Below are 27,078 nucleotides of genomic sequence, written 5' to 3'. Positions count from 1 at the left end.
AAAATACCCATACAAGTGAAGATGATACCAAGCAGTAGGATGTTGCTAGTGCTGCTGTATTTATCAAAAAATGTTTTTAAAAACTCTTTGTTTATTGTGTGCAGCTGAGAAAAAAAAAAAAACCCTTAAAATCTAGAACCTCTGTTGAATGCCTTTTAATAAACTATATAATATTTTAAATAATAAAAATAATACATGCGTATGTGGCTAGATCCTGATAATATAATGCTTAGTGGAAAAATAAGTTGTGATAAAATGTGTGCAGTATGAGAAATCCTTGATGTAAGTTTTTAAGCAGTACAAACCATACTATGTCTGTTAATAGCAGTTTATAAAGAAAGTATAAAAATGTGATAGATAAGCTGCATGTACACCAGCTTTGTGATAGTGGGTTTTCCTGAGGGTGGGTGGGTGATACTGAGGTGGGCAATATTAAGGGAGCTTCAACTAGCTCAGCTAAAAAAATTTTTAATCAAATATTCTGAAGCAAATGTATTATTTTTGAATTTGAAAGTCTGAATAGCTAGATTCATAACTATTTTAATATTCTCTACACTTGTGTATGTTTCAAATACTTTATAATAAATTTAAAAAATAAAATATTCTATTTTGTGGGCATTTAGACAACAGAAAAATATAAAGAAAAAAATCGCCCAGAGTTAACTACCATTTGCATTTTTGAATTTTGAGCACATTGCATTCATGAATAAGTCCCAGTTGGTCATGGTATATAATCTTCTTCATACGCTGCTGAATTTGGTTTGCTAGTATTTTTGTAAGGATTTATGCATCTGTGTTCATAAGGTGATATTGGTTTATAATATTCTTTACTTGCAGTGTCTGTCTGGCTTAGGATTAGGGTAATGCTGGCATCATAGAATGAGTTAGGAAGTGTTCCCTTCTCTTCAGTTTTTGGAAAAGATTGAGGAGGATTAGTGTTGGTTCAGTTCTTTAAACGTTTTAGTAGAATTCACCAGTGAAGCCATCAGGACCAGGACTTCTCTTTTTTGGGAGATTTCTGATTGCTGATTCAGTCTCCTTGCAAGTTGTCTCTGCAGATTCTCTATTTCATCATGACTTAGTCTTGGTAGGTTTTTGTGTTTCTATTAATAGGAATTTGTTGATGCAAGCTATTCAATTTGTTGGCATACAAGACTTGATAATACTGTCTTAAAATCCTTCTTGTTCCCTATGGAATTGGTAGTAATGTCTCAATTTCTGATTTTAGTGATTTGAGTCTTCTCTCTTTTTTACTTAATCTAGCCAAAGATTTGTCAATTGTGTTGCTCTTTATAAAGAACCAACTTTTGGTTTCATTGATTTTTTTTTTTCTGTGTTCTTTTTCTTTTCTCTTAGTGTATATGCTGCTGAAGTGAGCACTCTATTTTATCTCTGTTATAGTCTTTATTATTTATTCAATTTTGTCTTTCTGGAAGCTTTGGGTTTAGTTTGTTCTTTTTCTTTCTCCCTTTTTTTTGTTTTTTTTTTTTTTTGGAGAGGGAGTCTTGCTCTGTCGCCCAGGCTGGAGTGCGGTGGCGCAATCTCGGCTCACTGCAACCTCTGCCTCCCAGGTTCAAGCGATTCTCTGCCTCGGCCTCCCGAGTAGCTGGGATTACAGGCGCCTGCCACTACGCGTGGCTAATTTTGTATTTTTAGTAGAGAGGGATTTTCACCATGTTGGTCAGGCTGGTCTTGAACTCCTGAACTCGTGATCCACCCGCCTCGGCCTCCCAAAGTGCTAAGTTTACAGGCGTCAGCCACTGCGCCCAGCCCTACGTTGTTCTTTTTCTAGTTCACAACGTAGTTTGTGAAGTCAGGTTTTTGATTTGAGATTTTTTTTTGTTTTTGAATGTAGGCATTTATAGCTATAAAGTTTTCCCTTAGTACTACTTTCACGGTGTCTCATAAGTTCTGATACATTGTGGTTTTGTTTTCATTCATCTCTAAGTATTTTCTCATTTTTATTTTTTGATCTGTTGGTAAGTATCTTCTTTAATTTCCACAAATTTATTTCCCAGTTTTCCTTCTGTTACTGATTTCTGACTTCATCCTGTTGTAGTTGGAGAAGATACTTTGTATGGTATCTATCTTTTTAAATCTATTGAAACTTAATTTTCGGCTTTAATTTGTGGCCCAACATGTTGTCTGTCCTGGAAGATGTCCCATGTGTGCTTGAGAAGAATTGTGTATGCTGTCGTTGTTCAATAATGTGTTTTGTGTATGTCTTTTAGACCTAGTTGGTTTGTTGTGTTAAGTTCTATATCATCTCCTGTCTGGTTGTTCTATCCATTATTGAGAATAGAGTATTGATGTCACCAGCCATTATTGTAGAACTGTTTATTTCTTCAATTCTGTCAAGTTTTTTCTCCCTATATTTTGATGGTCTGTTATTGGGTACATAAATGTTTGCAATTGCTATACCTTCTTGCTGTATCGAACTGTTTTATTGCTATATATGTTTGGTTCTTTCTCTTTTGTAACCTTTTTTTTTTTAAAAAAAATTCAAAGTCTGTTTTTTCTTTTTTAATTTTGTAGAGATGAGGTTTCACCATGTTGCCCAGGCTGGTCTAGAACTCCTGGGCTCAAGCAATCCTCCCTCCTCACCTCCCAAAGTGTTGGAATTACAGGTGTGAACCACCACACCCTGCCTTTTTTTGTTTCGTTTTGTTTTGTTTTGAATTTTGTAGAGTTAAAGTCTGTCTTTTCTCATATTAGTATAGCCATCCCTGCTCTCTTTTGGTTACTATTTGCATGGAATAACTTTCTGTCCTTGCAGTCTCTTTGTCTTTGGATTTAAAGTGCATCTCTTACATAACTGCATGTAGTTGGATCATGTGTTTATTCTTTCTGCCAGTCTCTGTTTTTGGAGAGTTCAGTACACATTGGAAGTAATCACTCGTAAAGAGGGACTGATTTCTGTGGTTGTGCTGTTTTCTATATGCCTTATAGCTTTTTTTGTCCCTCATTTCTCCATTAGTCTTCTTTTGTGTTTAGTGGATTCTTTGGGTAGTGAAACATTTGAATCCCTTTACTTTTGAGCATATTTGTGGATTGCCTTTTCACTCTGGATAGTGTCCTTTGCGTGAATTTTAAATTTTTATGAAGTCGAATTAATTGTTGTTGTTGTTGTTGCTTGTGCTTGCTTTTAGTGTCATATTTAAGGAAACTGTTGGCCTAATTGAAGCTCATGAAGACTTACACCTCTGTTTCCTTCTAAAGATTTTATATGTCAAGTTCTTCCACTTAGGTCTTTGATCCATTTTGAGTTAATTTTTGTATATGGTGTGAGAGAGGAGTTCCAACTTCATTCTTTTGCATGTGGATATCCACTTATCTTAGCACTGTTTAAAAAAATACTTTTTTTTGTTAAATGGTTTTAGCACTTTTGTCAGAAATCAATTGATTATAAATGTACGGGTCTATTTCTGGACTCTCAATTCTATTCCCTTCCCTTGCCATCTGTATGTTGTGTCTTTATGCCACTACCGCACAGTTTTGGTTACTGTAGCTTTGTAATGAGTTTTGAAATCCAAAAGCATAAGTCCTTCAACTTTGTTGTTCTTTTTCAAGATTGCTTTGGCTATATGGGGTCCCTTGCATTTTCATAAGTTTTAAGATTAGCTTGTTCATTACATCTTTTTTTAAGTGGCATGATACTGTTTTGTTAATTCAGCAGAAATTTTTGTAGAATACAATATGGAGCAGGTGCTGTTTTATGTGTTGATTATACAAGGTTATATGAAGTTGATAATCTAATAGAAGAAATTATAGGTATCATTGCTTTGAAGGATCATATTAACAGAAGGATGGAATGATAAAACATTCTTACCCAGAAACTGGGAGGTTATCTAGTGAGTTTTTCCTTTGTTTTCTTTTTAAAAACAGTATATTTAAATAAATTAAGTTTACGGTGGAAATAGCTTCAGTATTTGAAAATTAGAACACTTATGTTTGAGTTCTGGCATAAAATACTCTCTGACTCTTGACAAATTGACACTTTTGAATCTCATTCAGTTTTCTCTTAAGATAGAGAAAACATTTTGCCTACAGAATTATAATAGATAATGACATTTATTTAAAATTTCATTATTACTAATTGAAAGGGGAAATAATTACAGTTGCAACTACTATGAAAAGTTGTTTGTAGCCCAAATGAATTTATAAAAAGGTGAAAACATTTTTTGTAATCTCTAATATATAAATGTTGTCTAATTCCTCACCCAGTGTTTTTATTTTTAAACCAACTCTTTTACAAGGTACATGTTCTTAAAATTTAAAAGATAAGTAGTTTGTCATAGCATTATTATTTGTTGGTGCCCTATTACTGTTACAAGCTGGTGTTGACAGACATTTTGGGATACACTTTTGGATTTGTGTTCTACAGAGATTAAAACATTTTCATCATGATTGAGTGATTAAGAGTAAAGTCTATAGCATAATTGCCAGGGTTTGGTTTTCTCTTGGTTTGATTTCCAGCTCTGTCACTGGAAGTTGTTTAAATCTCCACCCTGTGCCTGTTCCATCAACTATAATATGGAAGTAATAATTGTACCTTCCTTATATAACTTAAAAGTTAATACATGTAAAGGTATAGAATATTGTGAGAACAGAGTAAGAAATGAGTACATGTTTGTTATTATTTACGAGCTCCAGAGTACATGATTCAGAAAAGTAATTAACACAGATAAAGTAGTACAAGGAGCAGTGTTTATCATATTGCGTCTTACAGGTTTTGTTTTGTTTTGTTTTGTTTCTTTAAGGTTCCCTCCTGTACCTTTGTAGTCAATCTTCTTCCTTCCCCATTTTTAGCAACCACTGGTCTGATTTCTGTTTCTCTGTCTATATAGCTTTGGGAGTTTCTTTTTTAGAATGCCATATAAATACAGACAGTAGGCGTGACCCTGTATATCCGTCTTCCTTCACTTAGCATAATATTTTTGAGAATGTCATCCATGTTGTTGATGTTTTAGTAGTTTGTTACTTTTTATTGCTGAATAGTACTCCATTATATGGGTGTACTACAATTTGTTTTCCAGTTTTGGGCAATGATGAATTAAGTGGCTATAAAATGTTTGCTTATGGGTCTTTGTTTGGACATATATTATTATTTCACTTAGGTAAATGCATAGGCACAGATTGGTGGTTTGTGTGGTAAGTATAGGTTTAACTTTATGAAAAGCTGCCAAGCAGTTTGCCAAAGTTGCTGTATTCATTTTGTATTCCCTCCACAAATAGATGAGAGTAATATTTACTCTACTACTACATCAGATGGCATGGTCACATTTTTAAATTTTACCCGTTCTTGTAGGTAGGTAGTAGTATCTTATGGCTTTTGTTTGCTTTTCCCCAATGACTGAAGAGCATCTTTTCACATGCTTATTTGCCATCCGTGTTCTTTGATGAAATGTCTGTTCATATGTTGCCCATGTTTTGATTGAGTTGTTTTCTTACTCTTGAGGTGTGAGATTTCTTTATATATTTTGGAAATAAATACTTTATCAGATGTGTGCTTTACAAACATTTAGTCTCTTCCTAAGAGCAGAAAATTTTTATTTTTATGGAATTTATCAGTTTTTTTAATAGATCTTGCTCTTGATATCTAAGAGATCTTTGCCTACCCTAAAATCACAAAGATTGTCTCATGTGTTTACTTCTAGAAATTAGATAGTTTTAGGTTTAACACTCAGGTCTGTCATCTATTTCAAGTTGATTATGGTCTGGTGCAATATAAGGGTTGTTGGATTTGAATGTTTCGTTTTTCCAACATCATGTGTTGAAAAGACTGTTCTTTCTCCACTGAATTATCTGCTTTGGTAACCTTGTCAAAATCAATTGAATGTATACATATGGGTCTGTTTTGGGACTCTTCTGTTTATCTGTGTCTGTCTATATAACAATACCTTACGTTGTTTTCATTAGTTTCTAGAAACTTTTGAAATCAGGTAGCATGAGTTATCTAATGTTATTTCTCTTTTTCAGAATTAATTTGGCTTTTCTTAGCTGTTTGCATCATGTAAATTTTAGAATCACATTATTAACTTCTTTAACAAAGAAGCCTTCTGGGATGTTAATTGGAAGTGCATTGAATGTATAGGTCAGTTTGGAATAGAATTGTTATCTTAATATGTAGTCTTCTGATCTGTGAATATGGTATTTCTTTCCATTTATTTAGATCTTCTTCATTTTTGCTTTAATTTTTCTGGGTGATCAGATTAGTGACTTATCTATTTTAAGCACCAAAAGCTGTAATTTTTCCTGTAAGTACTACTTTAGCTGTACCCCATAAATTTTTTTATTGAAAAATAATTTGCGTATTATAAAATTTATCCTCTTAGGGAATGGAATTCAGTGGCTTTTAGTATATTAACCAAGTTATACCATTACCACTATCCAGTTATAGAACATTTTAACACTCCAAAAAGAAAGCCCTGCCCATGATCAGTGACTTTCCATTTTCACATGCCCCCAGCCCTTAGCAACCAGTATTGCTTTCTGCCTCTCTGATTTGCCTATTCTGGAATTCCATATAAAAGGAATTATATAATATGTTGCCTTTTATATCTTTTTTTTTAATTTTCAAATATAGATGGGGTCTCATTATATTGCTCAGGCTTGTCTTAAACTCCTGGCCTCAAGCTGCCCTCCCACCTCAGCCTCCCAAAGTGTGAGCGACCTTACCTGTTTTACATCTGGCTTCTTTCAGTTACAATAGTATTTTCAAGGTTTGTCTATGTTGAAGTATTTATAAATACTTTATTTTTTTATTGCTGAATAATATTCCATTGTATGGTTATCACATCGTATTTCTCCATTTTTTCAGTTGATTAAACATTTGGGTTCTTTCTAATTTCTGTCTGCGATGAATAACGCTGCTGTGAACATCTATGTACATTTTTATTACATTTTAAACATATATAAACATCTGTGTACAAGTTACTGTAAGAATTGCAGAGAGTTTTTATGCTCTATTTTAATTTTCTAGCTCAGATATTTTCTTATTTCCCATGTGACTGACAGTGTCACCAAGGATGCTGAACTTCTATCCTCCAAATCTTTTTCATGACTACTTGGTAGGGCTTATGAAAAGAGCTTGTGAATGTAAATTCCTCTTACGTCTGGTTTCCTTAGCTGTTTTAACACTTGCTTATTTGCCTTGTGACTTTAGCTCTCTGATAAGCCTAAGAAAACTTACTATTTTGTAGATCATCTAGAATTTTTCCCTTATTGTTGAGGTGAAAATAACATTCTCTTGCAGCTTTCCACATCCCAAGCACAAGTGGAATTCAGTGCATCTCCTAATAACTGTGAACCAAAACACAAGATGGCCCATGTTTGTAGGCCTAGAGCAATACTACTTTTCAATAGAACTTTCTACTCTGTTTAATAAGATAGTCACTGGCTGCATGTATATGGACTTTTTTTTGTGCAGGTACTAGGTGCTTCACTATAATATAGGTAATAGAATTGAGTTTTACCCTTAAAATATTTGTCTCAAATATTTATTTCTTTTAAATCAATTAGGAAATGTTAACTTATTCTAGAAACAGAGGACCTCATAATTTGTGAGAATTATGTAAAGTTAATTCCCTAAGCCTAATCCATTAAAAAAATTATTTTACAAAAATGTCTCTTTAGTCATCTGGATTCACTAAATTTCTGCTAGATTTGCTCAGTATAGAGGAAGAAAGCTGTTTGTAAATTCTGTTGGAACACAGTTTTCATGCCATGTTTGGGCTACCGCTGGATTTTTGCCTTTTATTCCAATGTAGATTTTTCCAGTATTGTTTTCTAGAAAGTGTTGCACTTTACATTCATGTCTGTGATTCATTTTGAGTTATTTTCATGAAAAGTATAAGATCTGTGTCTAGATTGATTTTTTTTTTTGTATGTGGTTGTCCAGCTGTTACAGCATTATTTGTTAAAAAGATTATTCTTTTTCTATGTATTGCCTTTTGTCAAAGGTCAGTTTGTATTTATGGGGCTCTATTTCTGTGCTCTATTCTGTTCTGCTGATCTGTTTGTTCTTTTCCCACACTGTCTTGATTACTGTAGTGGTATAGTAAGTCTTGAAGTCAGGTGTAGTATCAGTCTTGTTTCAATATCATGTTAGCTAGTCTCAGTCTTTTGCCTTTCCATATAAACATTCAAATTGATTTGTCGATGTCCACAAAGTCACTTGCTAAGATAAGGTTTGTTATCTTAACAACATTGTCTTCCTGTCGTAAACATAGAATATCTCTCTTTATTTACATCTTTGATTTCTTTCATCAAAGTTTGGTAGTTTTCCATATAGGGATTCCACACATATTCTGTTGGTTTTATACCTAAGTCATTCATTTTGTGTGTGTGCTAATATGTACTGGGTGCTAAATGGTATTATGTTTTTAATTTTGAATTTCAGTTCATTACTGGTATATAGGAACAAGTTTAACTTCCATATATTAACCTTGTATCCTCCAATGTTGTCTATAATCATTTATTTATTCCAGTAATTTTCTTTCTGATTCTTTGGCGTCTTTTACATAGACAATCATGTCATGCATGAAAAAAAGTCAGCTTCATTTCTTCTCAGTCTGTGTACTACTTCTTGTCTTATTGCATTTGCTAGGACTTCCATTACAATGCAAATAGGAGTGATGAGAGAGGATAACTTTATTTTGTCCTGATCTCAGGGGGAAAACCTGATTATGAATTTATTTCTGGTTTCTGTTCTGTTTCATTGATCTGGATGTCTATACCTACCTCATAAACATAGATCTAGTTTTCTGTACTGACCCAATTACTACAACTTCATTGTACATTTTAAAATTGGGAAGTATTGTAGATTTTTATGTATTGATCATATATTCTGTGACCTTGCTAAACCTGCATGTTAAAATTTGCTTTTTAGATTCCTTAGGATTTTCTACATACAAGATCATGTTATCTTCAGAGACAGAGGGTCTTTGCTACTTTTTTCCCGAACTGTATACCTTTAATTTTTTTTCCTTGCCTGGTTGTACTGACTGGAACCTCTAACATCATGTTGGACAGGGTAGTTTTTCCTGCCCTATTTCCTGAAATAATTCTCATAGGATTGGTATTACTTCTTCCTTAACTGTTTGGCAGTATTTACCATTGAAGCCATGTGGACCAGGGAAGATATTTAATATGAGTTTTTTAATGACATCGTATTATTCATATTTTCTATTTTTTCATGAGTAATTTGGTAATATGTATCTTTTTAAAAGTTTTTTTATTTTATCTAAATGACCTAATTTGTAGGCAGAAATTGTTCATAATACTTCTTTATAAGTCTTTGGGTTTCTGTACAATATGTAGTGATGACACCTTCCTTATTCCTGGTACTGATAATTTGTATCTTCTCTCCTTTCTTCATTAGTCTAGATAAAGCTTATCCAACTTTGGGTTTCACTGATTTTTTTTTCCTTTATATTTTCAATTGCATTGATTTCTTGGTCTTCATTATTTCCTTGTAATTAGCATTTGGTTTACTCTTTTCTAGCTTCTTGAAGTTGAAGCTTAAGTTATTTTCTCCATTTCTACTTTTCTAGTATAACTATTGATACTAGAATATACTGTATTTACTTCTTTAGCTGTAGTCTCTGTGTTTTAATATGTGGTGTTTTCATTGTCATGTGGTTGAATATTCTTCGAATTCATAGTTTCTTTGACAGGGTTTTTTTCTAAGCATGGTGTTTAATTTCCAAGTATTTGGGGTTTTCTTAGCATACTTTTTTTTTGTTGAGTTATAATTCTGTTGTTGAAGACCATACTTTGTATAATTTGTCTCTTTAAGTATATGGAGACTTGTTTTATGGTCTAGCACAGAAGTCTGTGAAGTATGGCCCATATGTAGGTTACCTGCTTTAGTAAGTAAAATTTTGCTGGAACACAGCCCTGGCCATTCATAAACATATACTGTCTTTGGCTTCTTTTACACCAGAATGACAGAATTGCATAGTTGTGACAGATCTGGCTCCTAAGTGTAAATATTTACTATCGTGACTGTTCAAAACAAGATTGCTGGATCCTGGTCATGCATGTTCTCCATCCTGGACAGTGATCCACATATGCTTGAAAAGAACATGTATTCTGCTGTTTGGAGGTTGCATATCGTAAATTAATGGTCAGGTCAAGTTGGTTGATATTGTCCAAATCTTCTGTATGCTCATTGTTTTTCAAGTTCTATCTTCAACAATACGGTTAGAGATTTCAATAACTGCCTCTCAGAACCTGTTTCTTCTTTTAGTTCTGTTAGTTCCTGCTTTAAGTATTTTAAGGATTTGTTTTAGGCCCTGTGTACTTAAAATGTTTACATTTTCCTGGTATATTGACCCTTTTATTATAGTGAAGTAGTTCTCTTTGTCTCTAGGAATGTTGTCTTAAAATCTGCTTTGTTTGATTGATTTCATATGATTCCTGTTTCCATGGCTTATCTTTTTCTGTACTTTAAAATCAAACTATTTGTATCTCTGGATTTTAAAAGTTTCATTGACTGCATATGGTTAGATCTTGCTTTTTTATCCAGACTGACCATCTCTGCCTTTTTATTGGAGTTTTAAGTATTGTTTGATTTGCACCTGCCATTTACTGTCCTCTTTTGTGTTGAAATGCATTTTTAAGTATACCATTTTAATTCCCCTGATTGTTTAGCCTGTTATTGCCGTTTATTTATAGTGCTTGATGCAGAGAACGAATTATACATCTTAATATTACAATCTACTTCTACTTAACATAATTCTGGTAAAATATAGCAGCTTTGCTCCAACACAGCCTTATTTTTTTTCTCGTCTGTGCTGTTATTGTCATATGTATTATCTATGTATGTTATCTACCTAACAATACAGATTTCTATTTATATTCGTATAACTTGTACTTATTAAATTAAGAAAACAAGAGAGTCTTCTATATACTCCATATTTACCATTTCCAGTATTTATTCTGTCCCATGATCTGAGTTTCCATTTTTTATAATTTCCTTTTAGCCTGAAGGACTTTCTTTAATATTTTTTCTAGAGCAAATCTGCTGTAATGGAATTTTTCAATTTTGCCTTCATTTTTCCCCCAATTTTTTTAAACTATGATAAAATTGACATAACACAAAATTTATGTTTTAATCATTAAGTATATACTTTATTGGCATTAAGTACATTGATTATGCAACCATCGCCACCATCCATCTCCAGAGCTCTTTATTTTGCAAAACTGAAACTATACTCATTAAACAGTATCTCCCCTTTCCACCTTCCCGTCAGCCCCTGGCACCACCATTCAAATTTTTGTCTCTATGATTTTGACTAAATACTTCACATAGGTGGAATCATATAGTATTTGTCTTTTTGTGACTGGCTTGTTTCACTTAGCATAATGTCTTCAAGGTTTATCCATGTTGTAGCATGTCAGGATTTTCTTCCCTTTTAAGGTGGAATAATATTCCATTGTATGTATATGCCATATTTTGCTTATTGATTGATCTGCAGCTGGACACTTTTATGGTTTAGCTACTTTGAAAGTGGTTATACAAATCTCTCTCCAAGACCTTGCTTTTAATTATTGTGAGTATATACCTTGAAGTGGAATTGTTGGGTCATATGTCAATTCTATTTTTAAATTTTGGGGAAATGCCAAACTGTTTTCCACAACAGCAGTATCATTTTACATTCCCACCAACACTGCACAAAGGTTTAATTTTTCCCTGTCCTTGCCAACACGTGTTATTTTCTGGTTCTTTTGATAGTAGCCATCCTAATGGGTGTGAGCTGGCATCTTGGAGTTTTATTTGTAGTTCCCTAATGAGTAGTAATGTTGAGCATATTTTCACGTGCTTATTGCCCATTTGTAAAAGCCTATACCTTCTCCAGGGTATTCACGGTGACTGTAATTTCTCGTCATATATTTCTTCATATATGTGGTTGATTTTGAATGTCATAGTCTTCAGTATTTGGTTTCCAAAGTGGGGAAAAGCAGAAAAATTAAGGGGAAAAAAGTGCCAGCCCTTTAAATCCCCTTTCAGTCACTTCAGCCAGAGGCTTGCAACAATGGGGCCAAAGTGCAAAGGTGCCAAAGTGCAAAGTGCCAAAGTGCAAACCTCTGTCTGCTCTTCTATGACAAAAAGCAGCAATCAGTGATCAGAGTGCAGAACCTCAATACTTAGAGGACAAGTTTCCTCACATCAGATTGATTCTGCCCGTGCAATTATTGTCTAGGTGGGGAGCTGATTTCTGTTGCTTCTTCTTTCATTATCTTCCCAGAATCCTCACCTGCCTGCCTTTTTGAAGGATAGTTATGTAAGAATATATTAGGTTGGTGCAAAAGTAATTGTGGTTATTCCCATTACTTTTAATGATACTTTGCTCTTTCATTTAACACTTGATAATTTTCTCTTTCATTTAACGCTGTATGTCATTCCACTGCCTTCTATCAAAATTTTTTTTTCTGATGCAAAGTCAATCATATCGTTACTTCCCCGTGGGTTTTTTTTTCTTTCTCTTTTCAACTTTTCCTCTTTGCCTTTATCTGCCAGTACTTTCACTACAGTTTGTCTAGGTGTAGTTCTCTGTATTTATTATATTTGGTGGCTTCTTGGGTTTCATGGATCTGTAGATTAGTGCTTACCTTAGAATTTGGGAACTTGTAATTGTTTCTTTAAATGTTTTTATCTGTCTGTCTTTGTAGCCTCTCCTTTTTTGAACTTCTGTTTTTCTCTGTTCTTTGGGTTGGATACTTTCTGTTGACCTATCTTCATGCTCACTGATTCTTCTGCCATATCAAATTTGCCGTTAAGCCTAATTAGTGAATTTTTTATTCCATTTATTATGCTTTTTGGCTCTAAAATTTCTAGTTCATTCTTATTTCTCACATGTATAGGAGAATATATATATTCTGTTTCTTTATGGAAATTTTGTGTTATATCATTATATTTTTCTTTAATTTTCTTAATATAGTATTCTTTAATTCCTTGAACATATTACAGCTGTTTTAGAGTCTTTATCCTCTAACTCCAACATCTGGGCCCACTCAGAATTAGTTTTTATCAACCACGTCCCCTTCCCCAACCTATACCTGTCCAAATTTGGGTCACACTTTCTTGTTTCTTTGCATGTCTTGTAGTTTTGGGTTGAAGCTTACCCTTGTTATTTTTAAAAATAGCTTATCTGAACATGTGATATTCTTATTTCAAAGCCTCTACTACTGGACTCCTTAATATGTGTAAATGAAGACCAAATGGTGAGCATGACTTATTGTCTGGGCAAAAACTCAATCCATATTTTTTCTCTGCTGTCACACCAAAACAATAATCATCAACACAGAAGACTTATGTGACCTCAAAATATTTGGCAATTTCTCCCCACTGCCAAGCAGTTAATTCCACTGCGGACACCAGCTGGTGTCCTCCCAATCATTTCTCACATTGTCTATCTGGAGATAGCATGAGATCCCACAGGTTGAGGGCCTGTCCCCAAGACACCGTCCCAGCTTATGCCCCCAGACACCAGTTGAAAGTCCAGGCCTCTAGAACTTCTGATAGCCCAGCTTAAATTAGGGATTCCCGTCACCCCCTCAAGGTTTTTTTTTTTTTTTGGACAGTCTCTCTCTGTCCACAGGCCGGAATGCAGTGGTGTGACCTCAGGTCACTGCAACCTCCACCTCCCGGGTTCAAGTGATTCTCCTGCCTCAGTCTCCTGAGTAGCTGGGATTATAGTCACGCACCACCATGCTCAGCTAATTTTTGTATTTTTAGTAGAGACGGGGTTTCATCATGTTGGCCAGGATGGTCTTGACCTCTTGACCTCATGATCCGCCTGACTCGGCCTCCCAAAGTGCTGGAATTACAGGCATGAGCCACTGGGCCCAGCCCCCCTTCACAGGTTTGATTAATGTGCTAGATCAGCTAACAGAACTCAAGGAAACACTTAGTTCAATTTATTGGCTTATTATGAAAGATACCCTAAATGATACAGATAAACAGCCAGGTGAAGAGATACGTAGGACAAGATCTGGAAGAGTCCCAAGTGCAGGAGCTTCTGTTCCCATGGAGTTGAGGTGCACCACCATCCTGGTACATGGATGAGTTCTTGATCACCTTCCTGTCCAGCCTCCTTGTATTCAACTGTCCAGAAGTTCACCAGACCCTGTCCTTGGGCCTTTTATGGAGACTTTATTGGTTGTCCATGATTGAAGCATGGACAACCTTGTCAAAATGTGACTGGACAAAAAGAGTGTGACCTACAGCAAAGCCTATCTGTTCAGATTCTTCTTGGCCTCTCTGTGCAGCATTCCTTCCTCCAGGTATGGGGCAGAACTCTCTCCGAAATGAGGGTCTTATGACCCAAAATCAAATTAGAGCCCTGCCAAGTGGAGAAGTGAAAAGTGAGTAGGAGAAGTTCAGAGAGAGAGATTCTGTAACAAGGGGAATTAAGAGCCACGAGCTGTGGATGAAAGTCCATATATCATAATACCATACTTACAAAGTCCTAACTTTTCTCCTAAAGTCTTTTCAGTTCCTTCTGAGTAGCTCAGCTGTTGTTTTCTGTTTTGGCAGGTGTTGCTGTTTTCCCCTTTTCGTTATTGATCCCTCTCTCCTTGTTTATAATTCTTCAGTGCCTGCTTTGACATTCTGACCATTCTTTTACATAAATTTTGTTACTCTCATTTCTGTTTTCATAGCACTTAGTTTCTGATACCTACCTCTATTATAGCACTTTGTATATAGTACCTTTCATCAATCCTAAAATGTATACTTTCTTCCCAGATTTTGACATCTCTGAAATTAGGATGTATGTTATGAGTGATGGTCATAGTTTCTATGAAATATGGTATATTGGTTACTCGCTTTTCAGTTTACTTCCTCCTCTAGATTGTGAGCTTTTTGTGGGCTTAAAAATTTTAAATTCCACACCTATACTCTTCCATCAGTGCCTGCTACTGAATCCACTGTGGGTGATTGATTGGATGCCTTGCATCTTTCCTGCCTCATTGCCCTCAAAGTTCTGCCCAAAACCACCACCTTAGTAAAGCTTCTGGTAATTTTATCCCAGCCAGAACTGCTTTCCTGCCTTTGGCATTCAGGCTCTATAAGGACCTTTTGGTACTCAGTGTTTATACTCACCATAGGGTCTCTTTTATATTATGCTTTGACTCAAGTTCTTGCCTTTTTATCTTATCTCCCCAGTACAGGACTGAGTTATAGTTTGTGTCCAACATAGCCTAGCAAAGTTTTCTGTGTATTAGTAAATACTGAAAAATACGTTTCATTTACTTTTCTCTTTCAGCCAGTTGGATTGAGTCTGAGGAAATTTCAAGATATGAACTGTATTTAGTGGTTGTAAAATATACCTTGGTTTTATTGTAATAGATTATAGCAGTCTGGGTTCAGTTAGGAGAGAGAAAGAAGTATTAATTATGATAAAAGAGTAACTAAAATAGAAGGAAACTCTATATGGTATCCTGAGGCTGAGGGAGAGTACCCAGGAAAGGGCAAACTTGGAAAGTTTTCACACCTCATTGCATAGGGTGTGGTTTAGCCCATTGAACTGGTTTGGCACTGCTGAACAAGCAAAAGACCACTCTGGAGTATATACACCTAAGGAGAAGGGGTCGGAGGTGGCCGTGGTGACCTGTGGCATGGTGTGTGGACATCGGTGAGGGCAAGAGACTTGGCAGAAAATGAAAAAAATGTAATTTGTTATTTAAAAGATGATTCTTTTTACCGAAAACTACATAACAGAGAATGAGAGCTATTCTTAAAATGTCTCAGCATGCTGCTCAATGTTATAAATGCATATATGAAGTACATCTGCATATCTGAATAACCACAGTATTTTTTAAAATAACCTTGACTTTTTGTAGCATATGGTTACCAAACATTTAACTTTTAAAAATTCCGCAAGAGCATTTGTAAACATTTTTATTTTATCAGTTGCTCTTATTTTTTAGGTAAAATCTGTAAAAACTGGGTCAGTGTTTTGGACAATGTGCTGCTGCTTATCCTATTTCTATATGGTAAGATTTCATCTTTGAGACTACATGAAGTCTAGTAGGTCTTTGGAGGTTAAAACAGTTCTCTTCTTTTCTCCTGAAGTCTATAGGATTTTTATTTTGTTTAATGTAATCTTTCATTACTACTATCCTCTTTCCTTCTCCTACTCACAGGTCCTGTATACACATGCTTTGGTGGAGAGGGCTAATATTCAACCTCTCAAATATTTGCAGCAAGTGAAACAAAATGTTTTCAAGTGTACCACTTCAAAATACTTAAACGTTTATTAAGAATTTTTTTAAATTTTTTAAGATTATATTCATTATTTATTTATTTATTTTGAGACGGAGTTTTGCCCTGTTGCCCAGGCTGGAGTGCAGTGGCACGATCTCAGCTCACTGCAGCCTCTGCCTCCTGGGTTCAGGCAATTCTCCTGCCTCAGTCTTCCAAGTAGCTGGGGTTACAGGCGCCCGCCACCACGCCTGGCTAGTTTTTGTATTTTTAGCAGAGACGGGGTTTCACCATGTTGCCCAGGCTGGTCTTGAACACCTGACCTCATGATCTGCCAGTCTCGGCCTCCCAAAGTGCTAGGATTACAGGCATGAGCCACCACGCCTGGCCTATCATTTATTTTTTTCAGAGATAGTGTCTTTCTCTTTTAGCCAATCTGGAGTGCAGTGGTGCAATCATAGCTCACTATAACCTTGAATTCCTGGACTTAAGTAATTCTCCCACTTCAGCTTCCCGAGCAGCCAGGACTACAAGCATGTGCCACCACGCCTGGCTAATTTTTAAAAATATTTTGTAGAGACAGATCCTCACTCTGTTGCCCAGACTGGTCTTAAGCTCCTGGCCTCAAGCAATCCTCCTACGTTAGCCTCCCAACGCGCTGGGATTATAGGCGAGAGCCGCCGTGCCTGTTTTTTAACTTTTTAGTGACTTAAATGTAAATATTATTTTTCTATTCTTCCTAGCTTTATTCATTTTATTTCATTATTATTATTATTTTTGAGACAGAGTCTGGCTCTGTCGCCTAGGCTGGAGTGCAGTGGTACGATCTCGGCTCACTGCAACCTCAGCCTCCTGGGTTCAAGCTATTCTTGTGCCTCAGCCTCCCAAGTAGCTGAGATTACAGATGTGTGCCACTATGCCTGGCTAATTTTTGTATTTTTAGTAGAGACAGGGTTTTACCATGTTGATCAGGCTGGTCTCAAACTCCTGACCTCAAGTGATCTGCCTGTCTCAGCCTCCCAAAGTGCTGGGATTACAGGTGTGAGCCACGGCACCTGGCCCCTAGCTTTATTTTTTAAATAGCTCTGACAAGTAAAGTATTTTCCAAGTTAGATTGCATACTCAAAAAGAACAGGAAATTTTGCCTGTCATATATCGAGCATGGAACCATGTTTAGATGAAATAAGTTTTTACTTAACACTCAATTTTAAATATGATATTAAAAATTAGTTTTTCGTATTGGAGTTGACTAGATAACTGCTTAATGTTAAAATAATCTTGAGTTTTTAACAGTCATTATCTAAACAGTTTAGTGAACTTAGAACAGAGAAGTAAGACTACTTGGAAGTCTTGGTGAAAAAGATAACCCAAGTAAAGAGTTAACTAAAAAGAGAGAAGGAATGAGAAAAAGTTGTAGAAAGAATGTTCTTCTGGCCCATTTGCTTTCATTTCACTCCTTAAAGTAAATGAAGGAAAACTCTTAAAATGAATTTATTTGGGTCCGAGAAGAAATAAATCCCTGTAGTTAAAGATCATGCATAAGATCAGCAAGTACTTTTCAGAACATCAGATTCACTTTCAGATTGGTTTCAGCTTTTCTTTGTTCTTAAGTGAAGAGAGTAGATAAGGTAGCATATTGATATTATACTCAATTTTCAACCTTAATGTAGTAGATACCTAGAGTCATTACCGAAATAATGGTCATATCCTCTAGGGTAACCTGTAAATTTACTTACTTTTTTTTTTTTGAGATGGAGTTTCGCTCTTGTTGCCCAGGCTGGAGTGCAGTGGCGTGATCTCAGCTCACTGCAATCTCTGCCTCCTGGGTTCAAGCGATTCTCCTGCCTCAGCCTCCCGAGTAGCTGGGATTAATAATGGTCATATCCTCTAGGGTAACCTGTAAATTTACTTACTTTTTTTTTTTTGAGATGGAGTTTCGCTCTTGTTGCCCAGGCTGGAGTGCAATGGCGTGATCTCAGCTCACTGCAATCTCTGCCTCCTGGGTTCAAGCGATTCTCCTGCCTCAGCCTCCCGAGTAGCTAGGATTACAGGCATGTGCCACCATGCCTGGCTGATTTTTGTATTTTTAGTAGAGACGGGGTTTCTCCATGTGGTCAGACTGGTCTCGAACTCCCGATCTCAGGTGATCTGCCTGCCTCGGCCTCCCAAAGTGCTGGGATTACAGGCATGAGCCAATGTGCCCGGCCACCTACATATTTTTTTAAACAGGTTTCTTAAGATTGTGGTTCAATATTACCTTTCTATTCCTCTTTCTCTTTTTTTCTACACCATAGCCTGTATAGTAGTCTTGTTCTGAAAATTAATGATAATTTGAGCTAATCTTTTTTTTTCCTTTTTAAACAAATGTCATAGAATATGTGCATCCAAGTTATCCGAGTTAAAGTGGTCAGAGCCTGGGGCACATTCTGGGTAGTTGTACTTAGCAATACCAAACTTGTTCTCTTTCAAATTTAGACTTAAATGTTTAAAGTAATCAGAAGTCTTTCAGATAGGACTGGCGCTCCATTAGAATAACATTGTTTTTTGTGAAAAATAGCATGTGACCAAGGCAGAAAACTGATGTATGTATTGAAAACTGATGGCAATTCTCCACAAGGGGTTCTGAAATATTTTAGGTAAGAGAAGCATTATTGGAATAGATGTGCTAGCATATAGTCTGCTAACGTGACTGTTGATACAAATGAGCCTTTCAAGCTCTGATTATTAGAGGACATCTAAGAACTTTGATATTGACAGGAGCTTATTACCTATTATTTAGTGTAGCAAAAAATTAATTAATGGAGATTCTCTTTAGAATATTCATTAATGTAGACCAAAAACATCCTCAGTTATTCTGGCTAAATAGTGTATATTGTATAAGCCAAAGATTAAAATGAGATCTTGCTTTGTAATCCATTTTTAAGAAAAAAATTTATGCCCAACTAGCACTTATAGTTTTGAGAATCTCAAAGCGTATTCATGTCATCTGAATTTTTTTTAGTTGTCAGTGAGTCCTTTCATTGCTCTTACTCTCAGTGACCTTTCTTACAACAAATTTGTCATAAAAAGTGGGTGAGGTAAAAGCCGTTGTTTTAATTTTCAAAATTTATTATCTATATCCTAAAACTCCTTGTCTCTATGACACTCTGTTTACTGACAATTCACAAATTATAATACTCTCAGCTTTTCTATTAAATCTAATTTAATTTTAACATTTCTCCAGTGTGTTTGGAAAAGCATATTGGATTTGTGGGATCGTTTTATTTTAACGATCAATAAAAATGAAGGATACGTTCTTCATAGGTTAGTAAATTCTTATTTAAGCATTTCTCAAAATTGCTAAAATCTTAATGTTTATATTTGCTCATTGTATGTTTAGATTCCTAAATTTACTTATTTTAAAAAGTAAAAATATATATTTAACTTAGCACTTCTTTTCCTATAGGTCTCTGCTTGGGGTGGTTATGTATTTATCATCAATCTTATTCCACTGCATGTATTTGTGTTGTTACTGATGCAGAGATACAGCAAAAGAGTCTACATAGGTAAGTAATTTCATTTTTGACATGTGTCAACTAAGAGATGTTTTGTATTCATTCATTTTATTGAAGAGATATTTGTATTTGGTCAATATTATGCATTAAAAGGTAAAAATTTGTGTTCATTTTGCTGTTTATATTGATAAAAAGGTCAGGCATTTTTATATAAGTGCTTTGTCATCAGTTTTTCCTTGATAAGTTTTTTTTTCGTTTTTGTAGAAATTAGTCTGGGTTTAATGTTTGTCTACACTTTTTCCTCCACTTAATTTTGGGGAATGGGAATTTTTATCATGAATATCTTTCACATTTGTTATATCGAATTCAACTTACTGTAAGAGATTGACATCTTCAAAGTAAGCAGTTTAATAAGCTTTCAAAAGCTCTTTTTTGGATAATGTACTAATAGATTGAGTCTCTGTTGTCTCTAGAAAAATGTTCATTTTTCTCTACAGGTTTTAAAACAATATTTTCACTGTGATGCTTAGCGGTAGATGATGTTTCACCTTAGATCTCATTTTCCATAATAGAGTTAGAACTTTTATGGGTTGAAGGAACTAGAGAGCAATTGTGAACTGAAACCAGTGTCTTAGTAAAATAATATAATTCTATTATAGTAATGTTTTTGGAAAATAATAACACAAAGATAAATCTTAAGTTGATTTTCAAAAGCATAGTAGCTTGGCAATTTCTCAGAAGTTAACTATAGATTCGTCATATGACCAAGCAGTTCCATTCCTAGGTATTTACCCAAGAGAACCAAAAACATATATTCATACAAAAGCTTCTATGTGAATGTTTATAGCAGCATTTATTGTGCATAATGGCCAAAAATAAAGACAACCCAAATGTCTATCAACTTTATGAGACCATAAAATATGGTATATTCATACAATGGTGTATTATTAAGCCAAGAAAAGGAATAAAATACTGATACATGCTACAACATGAACCTTGAAAACTTTATGCCATTATGTAAAAAAGCCAGACATAAAAGGCCACATAGTATATGATTCTGTTAGTGTGAAATGTCCAGAATAGACAAATCCGTAGAGACAAAGTAGAGTTTGTGGGAAATGTCCAGAATGGGTAAATCCATAGCAACAGAAAGTAGATTAGTGGTTGCCTGGGGATTTAGGAGGAGGAGAATAGTGGAGAGGAGAGGTGTGACTATTAATGGATATGGGGTTTCTTTCGAGGATGAGGAAATATTTTAAAATTAGATAGTAGTGATGGTCACACAACCTTGTGAATACACCAGAAACCATTACATGATAGGTTATTAAAAGATAAATTTTATAGTGTATTAATTGTATCTCAACAAAATAAAAAAGCATAGTATATTACATTTATAGCCATTTCAGCATACTTTTTCATTTGGTACTGTGAGGGTAGGTATTATTCTCATTTTACAGATGAGGAAACAAGAGGAGACGTAATAATTTGCTCAAGATCATGTAGCTAATAACGGGGCTGAGGCTTGAACTCAGATTTTGGCTTTAAAGCCTATAATGAGCCAGCTGTAGTAGCTCACACCGCTTATCCCAGCTACTCAGGAGGCTGAGGCTGGAGTTCCACTTGAGTCCAGGAGTTCAAGGCTGCAGTGTGCTATGATCTTGCCACTGCACTCCAGCCTGGGTGACAGAAGGAGACCTCTCTCTGATTGCATGAATGCCTGAATGAATGGCCCATGATGCTGAAAAACCACCAAATCTGTGTGCCTCTCATGTAAACAAATAACCGTACTGTTGAAATACATAAACCTATGTATTTCTCTACCCCAAAAACACTATAAACAGTACTTGGGATCCAGAAAGGAGAATAATAAATAATAGATTAAACTTTTTTTTTTTTAAGTTGAATGGTTACAGTGAAGGAACTAAGAGGGTGTTTTGTTGTTGTTTTGTTTAAGCTTAAAAATTGGGGATCTTGGAAATTTAATGGTCAGAGGAATACAAGAGAGAGAAGATTGAGAAATACACTTTATGAAATGCCATGATTCAGGAAGAAGAGCCAAAGGAGATGTCAGAAGTAGTCAAATAAGTATGTTGTTAAAATGGTCAGATGGAAGCATATTCTACATAAAAGTTTCTACATTCAAGCAGTGTCCAACTCCCCTTTAACCTTAGCACCAAGATTTCAAGAGATTAGAATTTGAGAAAGGCCTTTGTATTTGGTAGCTGGGATTTTTTTTTTTTTTTTGATCATTCTAGAAAAATATGAAATTCATACTACTTTGGTTGATTCTTGAGAGTATTTTGAGAAGAAAGAAAAATAAAAGGGTTAGGGATGTATGTGTGTATAAAGCTAATGTTCATAATGTTCAAATTCTCCACTCTACCCAACTTGTTTCTTTTACTTAATAATTATCCAGGAGTATTTTGATGATTTCTAGTCTGCTTTCATAGGGTTTACTTCTAAATGGATGGAAAGTAGTATGATAGAGCAAGTGTTGCTCTTCCTTCATCCAGAGTGTGTCAGGATTTAAGTTCAATTTCTCCTAACTTAATGGTCCTAAAAACTATGGAAGCATTGTAAAGTGTTTGCATATAAAGTTCTTTGATTTTGGCACGTAACATCCTTTGTCTTTTGTTCTCTCTCCCCTTGAGCAGAAATGTTTAAGTAAAAAAAAAAAAAGAATTGATAAATGTCGGACTCATATTAACTAAAAGTTTAGTTGTGTTGTTCTAAGTGTTGAATTAAATGACTTGAAATGAATTATTTTAAATAATTATGAAAAAGTTGTGTCCTCTTTGAGTAGATTTTTTGCATGTGTCCTTAAAATCAATTGTAACACAACCACAGAAAACTGTCAAAGTTTATTCACATGTGGAAAAGGAGGCACATGGGAGGTAATGTGGATGTATAGTGGTAGAAGAGTGGCATGGGAATTGAGCAAGGGAGGTGTAATAAAAGCTGAGATGGGAGGCCGTCTCTTCTTGAAATTTTGGGAGGAAAAATTTAATTTTCTGTTGAGATATTTTTGACTTGGTGAATTTCACTATATTGGGAAGTAAATGTTTAAAAATTATGTTATGCATAGGATTCTACTGTTTTAAAAGGAACACCCAAACCTTATGTTGCATTTGTAGAAAGAATGGCTTGCAGGAAATCACAGTAAAACTGATGGGATGTGAAGTGATTTAAGCTTTCTAATTTGATTAAAGTTTATCATACTTTGTGTTCGTGTCTTGTCATAAGGAAATTATTAAAGATATGAAGACAAATTTAGGGATATTTACTGTGGTATAACTTGTAATTGTGAAAATATGGAACTAACTTAAATGACCAATAGGGGAATGATTTTTTAATTGCAGTGTTGCCATATGGAATATTATGCAGCCTTTAAATTTAATCTTTTTGAGTATTTGATGACATAGGAAAATGTTAATTAAAAGCAGACAGTAAGGATTACCAGTGATTTTTTTTCACACTTATTTCTGCTTTCCAAATTTTCTGCGTTCCAAATACATACAATGAGTATGTGTTAAGTTTATAATAAATAAGACTTGGTTTTTAGTTTATAGAAATAGGAATTTTACCTCAAGGCCTGCATTAACTAGATTAGGTTAGTAATTTAAGCACAGAGAAGAAATCAATTTCTAATATTGATGAATGCTTTTGAAATGTCACTAGAACAGCTTGTTTATGGCATTGTCTATGTTTTCTGCAGTGAGTTGAGTAAGGAGAGTAACAGTTGTTTTTCATATTATATCTAAAATGTATTTTTTGGATGATATTTGCTGGGAACCATCATTAAAAGTAAAGTTTTATGAACATACTACCTACTTTAGTTCTGTACAGATTATTATGGGCATTATGTATTTTGTGAATAAAGAAAAGATAATCCAATTATTGAGTACATTAAAAGTAAGGCCAAATTATTAGGAGTCACATTTATACTTGGCAGCTGTAAACAGAACACAGCTAATGCTAGTTTAACTTAGAAAAAACAAACTTAAAAAGATTGCATGTAAAAAATCCAGGCTTAAAAAAAAAAAAAATCCCCGGATACAAGGGCTGGAAGCTCTGGAGTTTATTTTGTCTAATTCTACCATACTATTGAGGAAATTAAAGCAAATTTCACTCACCATACATTTATTAAGTGTTGAAAAAATAAATACTGTGCTTTGTGCTAGCCATTATGATACAAAGATGAATAAAAACCTTCCTGTAAGGAGTGTATATTATACAGTGTAATCAATTTAATAGCATATGATACAAAATGGAAATAGGGAAAAATTTGTGAAAATCAGTTTGGACTTAAACGTGTTATTTTAAAAGTTTGGGAGATAAGTCTTGATCTTGAGAAGAGAGAATAGTATAGAAGCACACTTAGAATTTGTGGTAATGTAACCATAAATAAAGGGTGCCATGACGTTGAGGGTACATACTCCAGAGCCAATCTATCAGGATTCAGTTCTTGCTGCCTTACTACTGTGTAACTTTGGACAAATTAATGTCCTTTGATGTCCTTAGGCCTTAATGTCCTCGTGGGTCAAATAAGATAATAATAGTTACCTTACAGATTGTTAAGGATTAATGAGTTATAGGTTAGTATATGAAAGGTGCTTAATAATAGATGAACACAAAAAAATACTATTTAAGTGTTTGCTTTTGTTGTTGGTGTTAAAGTTATGAAGGAATAGCCAGATAGACAAAAGAGTTCAAGAGGCTGAGAGAGGTGATTACTGTATTAAGACTGAGAGGATAAAACCCCAGTGTGAATCTAAGGAGTGTTCCTTCTTTTTTTTTTTTTAAGCGAAAATAAACTTTCACTCAGCTATTTTTGGTTGTGAGAAACATAATGGAGAAATAACACTTGTGTGTTATAAAGTACAAAATAGCAATTAAAATATAACCTGTAATAGGTGGGTTTTTTTTGATAATTTTAAAATTTGATAATAAATGTTGATATGGTTTGGCTGTATCCCCACCCAAATTTCATCTTGAATTGTAGCTCCCATAATTCCCATGTGTTGTGGGAGGAACCCAGTGGGAGATAATTGAATCATGGGGGTGGCTTATCTCATACTGTTCTCATGGTAGTGAGTAAGTCTCTCAAGATCTGATGGTTTTATAAGGGGAAAACCTTTTCTCTTGGTTTTCATTTCTCTCTTGCCTGCTGCCATGTAAGATGTGCCTTTCACCTTCCGCCAAGATTGTGAGGCCTCTCAGCCACGTGGAACTGTGAATCCGTTAAACCTCTTTTTCTTTATAAATTACCGAGTTTCAGATATGTCTTTATCAGCATCATGAGAACAGACTAGTACAGTAAATTGGTACTGGTAGAGTGGAATGCTGCTGAAAAGATACCCGAAAATGTGGAAGCACCTTTGGAACCGGGTAGCAGACAGATATTGGAACAGTTAGAGGGCTCAGGAGAAGACAGGAAAATGTGGGAAAGTTTGGAACTTCCTAGAGACTTGTTGAGTGGCTTTGACCAAAATGCTCATAATGATATGAACAATGAAACCTAGGCTGAGATGGTCTCAGATGGAGATGAGGAACTTTTTGGGAAATGGAGTAAAGGTGACTCTTGGTATGTTTTAACAAAGAGACGAGTGGCATTTTGCCCCTGCCCTAGAGATTTGTGGAACTTTGAATTCGAGGTAGATGATTTAGGGTATCTGGTGGAAGAAATTTTTAAGCAGCAAAGCATTCATTCAAAAGGTGACTTGGGTACTGTTAAAAAGCATTCCGTTTTTAAAAGGGAAACAGAGCATAAAAGTTTGGAAAATTTGCAGCCTGACTATGCAATAGAAAAGCAAAACCCATTCTCTGAGGAGAAATTGAAGCAGGCTGCAGAAATATGCGTAAGTAACAAAGAGCCAACTGTTAATGCCAAGACATTGGGGGAAAATGTCTCCAGGGCATGTCAGAGACCTTTGCAGCAGCCCTTCCCATCACAGGTCCAGAGGCCTAAAGGAAAACATGGTTTCATGGGCCAGGCCCAGGGCCCTCCCTGCTGAGTTTTGCCTAGGGACTTTGTGCCCTTTGTCCCAGCTGCTCTAGCCGTGGCTAAAAGGGGTTAAGGTACAGCTCAGACCATGGCTTCAGAGGTTGCAACCCCTAAGTCTTGGCAGCTTCCACATGGTGTTGAGCTTGCAGGGGCACAGAAGTCAAGAATTGAGGTTTGGGAACCTCCACCTAGATTTCAAAGAACGTATGGAAATGCCTGGATGTCCAGGCAGAAGTTTGCTGGAGGGGTGGGACCCTCAAAGAGAACCTTTGCTAGGGCAGTGTGGAAGGGAAATGTGGGCTTGAAGCTCCCATACAAAGTCCCCACTGGGGCACTGCCAAGTGGAGCTGTGAGAAGAGAGCTACTGTCTTCTAGACCTCAGAATGGTAGATTCACTGACAGCTTGCACCATGCACCTGGAAAAGCTGCAGACACTCAATGCTAGCCCATGAAAACAGCCAGGAGGGAGGCTGTACCCTGTAAAGCCACAGGGGCAGAGCTGCCCAAGACCATGGAAACCCACTTCTTGTGTCAGCATGACCTGGATGTGAGACATGGAGTCAAGGGAGATCATTTTGGAGCTTTAAGATTTGACTGCCCTGCTGGATTTTGGACTTGCATGGGACCTTCAGCACCTTTATTTTGGCCCATTTCTCCCATTTCGGCTGGGTGTATTTATCGAGTGTCTGTACCCCCATTGTATCTAGGAAGTAACTAACTTGCTTTTGATTTTACAGGCTCATAGGCAGAAGGGACTTGCCTTGTCTTGGATGAGACTTTGGACTGTGGATTTTTGTGTTAATGCTGAAATGAGTCAAGACTTTTGGGACTATTGGGGGACTATTGGGAAGGCATGATTGGTTTTGAAATGTGAGGACATGAGATTTGGGAGGTGCTGGGGCAGAGTGTATGGTTTGACTCTGTCCCCACCCAAATCTCATCTTGAATTGTAGTTCTCATAATTTCCACATGTTATGGGAGAGACCCGGTGGGAAATGATGCATGGGAGTTGTTTTCCCCATACTGTTCTCCTGGTGGTGCATAATAACTCTCACAAGATCTGATAGTTTTGTAAGGGGAAACTCCTTTCGCTTGGTTTTCATTTCTCTCTTGCATGCCACCTTGATTGTGAGGCCTCCTCAGCCACATGGAACTGTGAGCATTAAACCTCTTTTTCTTTATAAATTGCCTAGTCTCAGGTATGTCTTTATCAGCAGTGTGAGAACAGACATTAGTCTGTTCAATTCAGACATTAGTCAATTCAATTCAAATGTATACAATTGAATAAATGTATATAGTTGAAAAAGTCAAGTACTACAGGATTTATAGCAAATAAAATGTTGATTTCTTGTTTTTTGTTGTTTTGG

The 27,078-nt window shown here is 35.6% G+C and overlaps 1 protein-coding gene across 1 annotated transcript in view; it reads left to right on the top strand.

Moving 5' to 3' along the window:
• Positions 1–27,078, top strand: part of STT3B (STT3 oligosaccharyltransferase complex catalytic subunit B) — a 105,259-nt gene that overhangs the window by 48,210 nt on the left and 29,971 nt on the right. Inside the window, exons 4-5 of the mRNA XM_055284757.2 lie at positions 15,940–16,005; positions 19,659–19,758. Of these exons, the coding sequence (XP_055140732.1) occupies positions 15,940–16,005; positions 19,659–19,758 (166 nt within the window). The remainder of the gene's footprint in view (positions 1–15,939; positions 16,006–19,658; positions 19,759–27,078) is intronic.

The sequence above is a fragment of the Symphalangus syndactylus genome, chromosome 1 (assembly GCF_028878055.3).
Source record: "Symphalangus syndactylus isolate Jambi chromosome 1, NHGRI_mSymSyn1-v2.1_pri, whole genome shotgun sequence".
Classification (NCBI taxonomy): domain Eukaryota; kingdom Metazoa; phylum Chordata; class Mammalia; order Primates; family Hylobatidae; genus Symphalangus; species Symphalangus syndactylus.
This window is presented reverse-complemented; position numbering and strand designations above follow the sequence as displayed.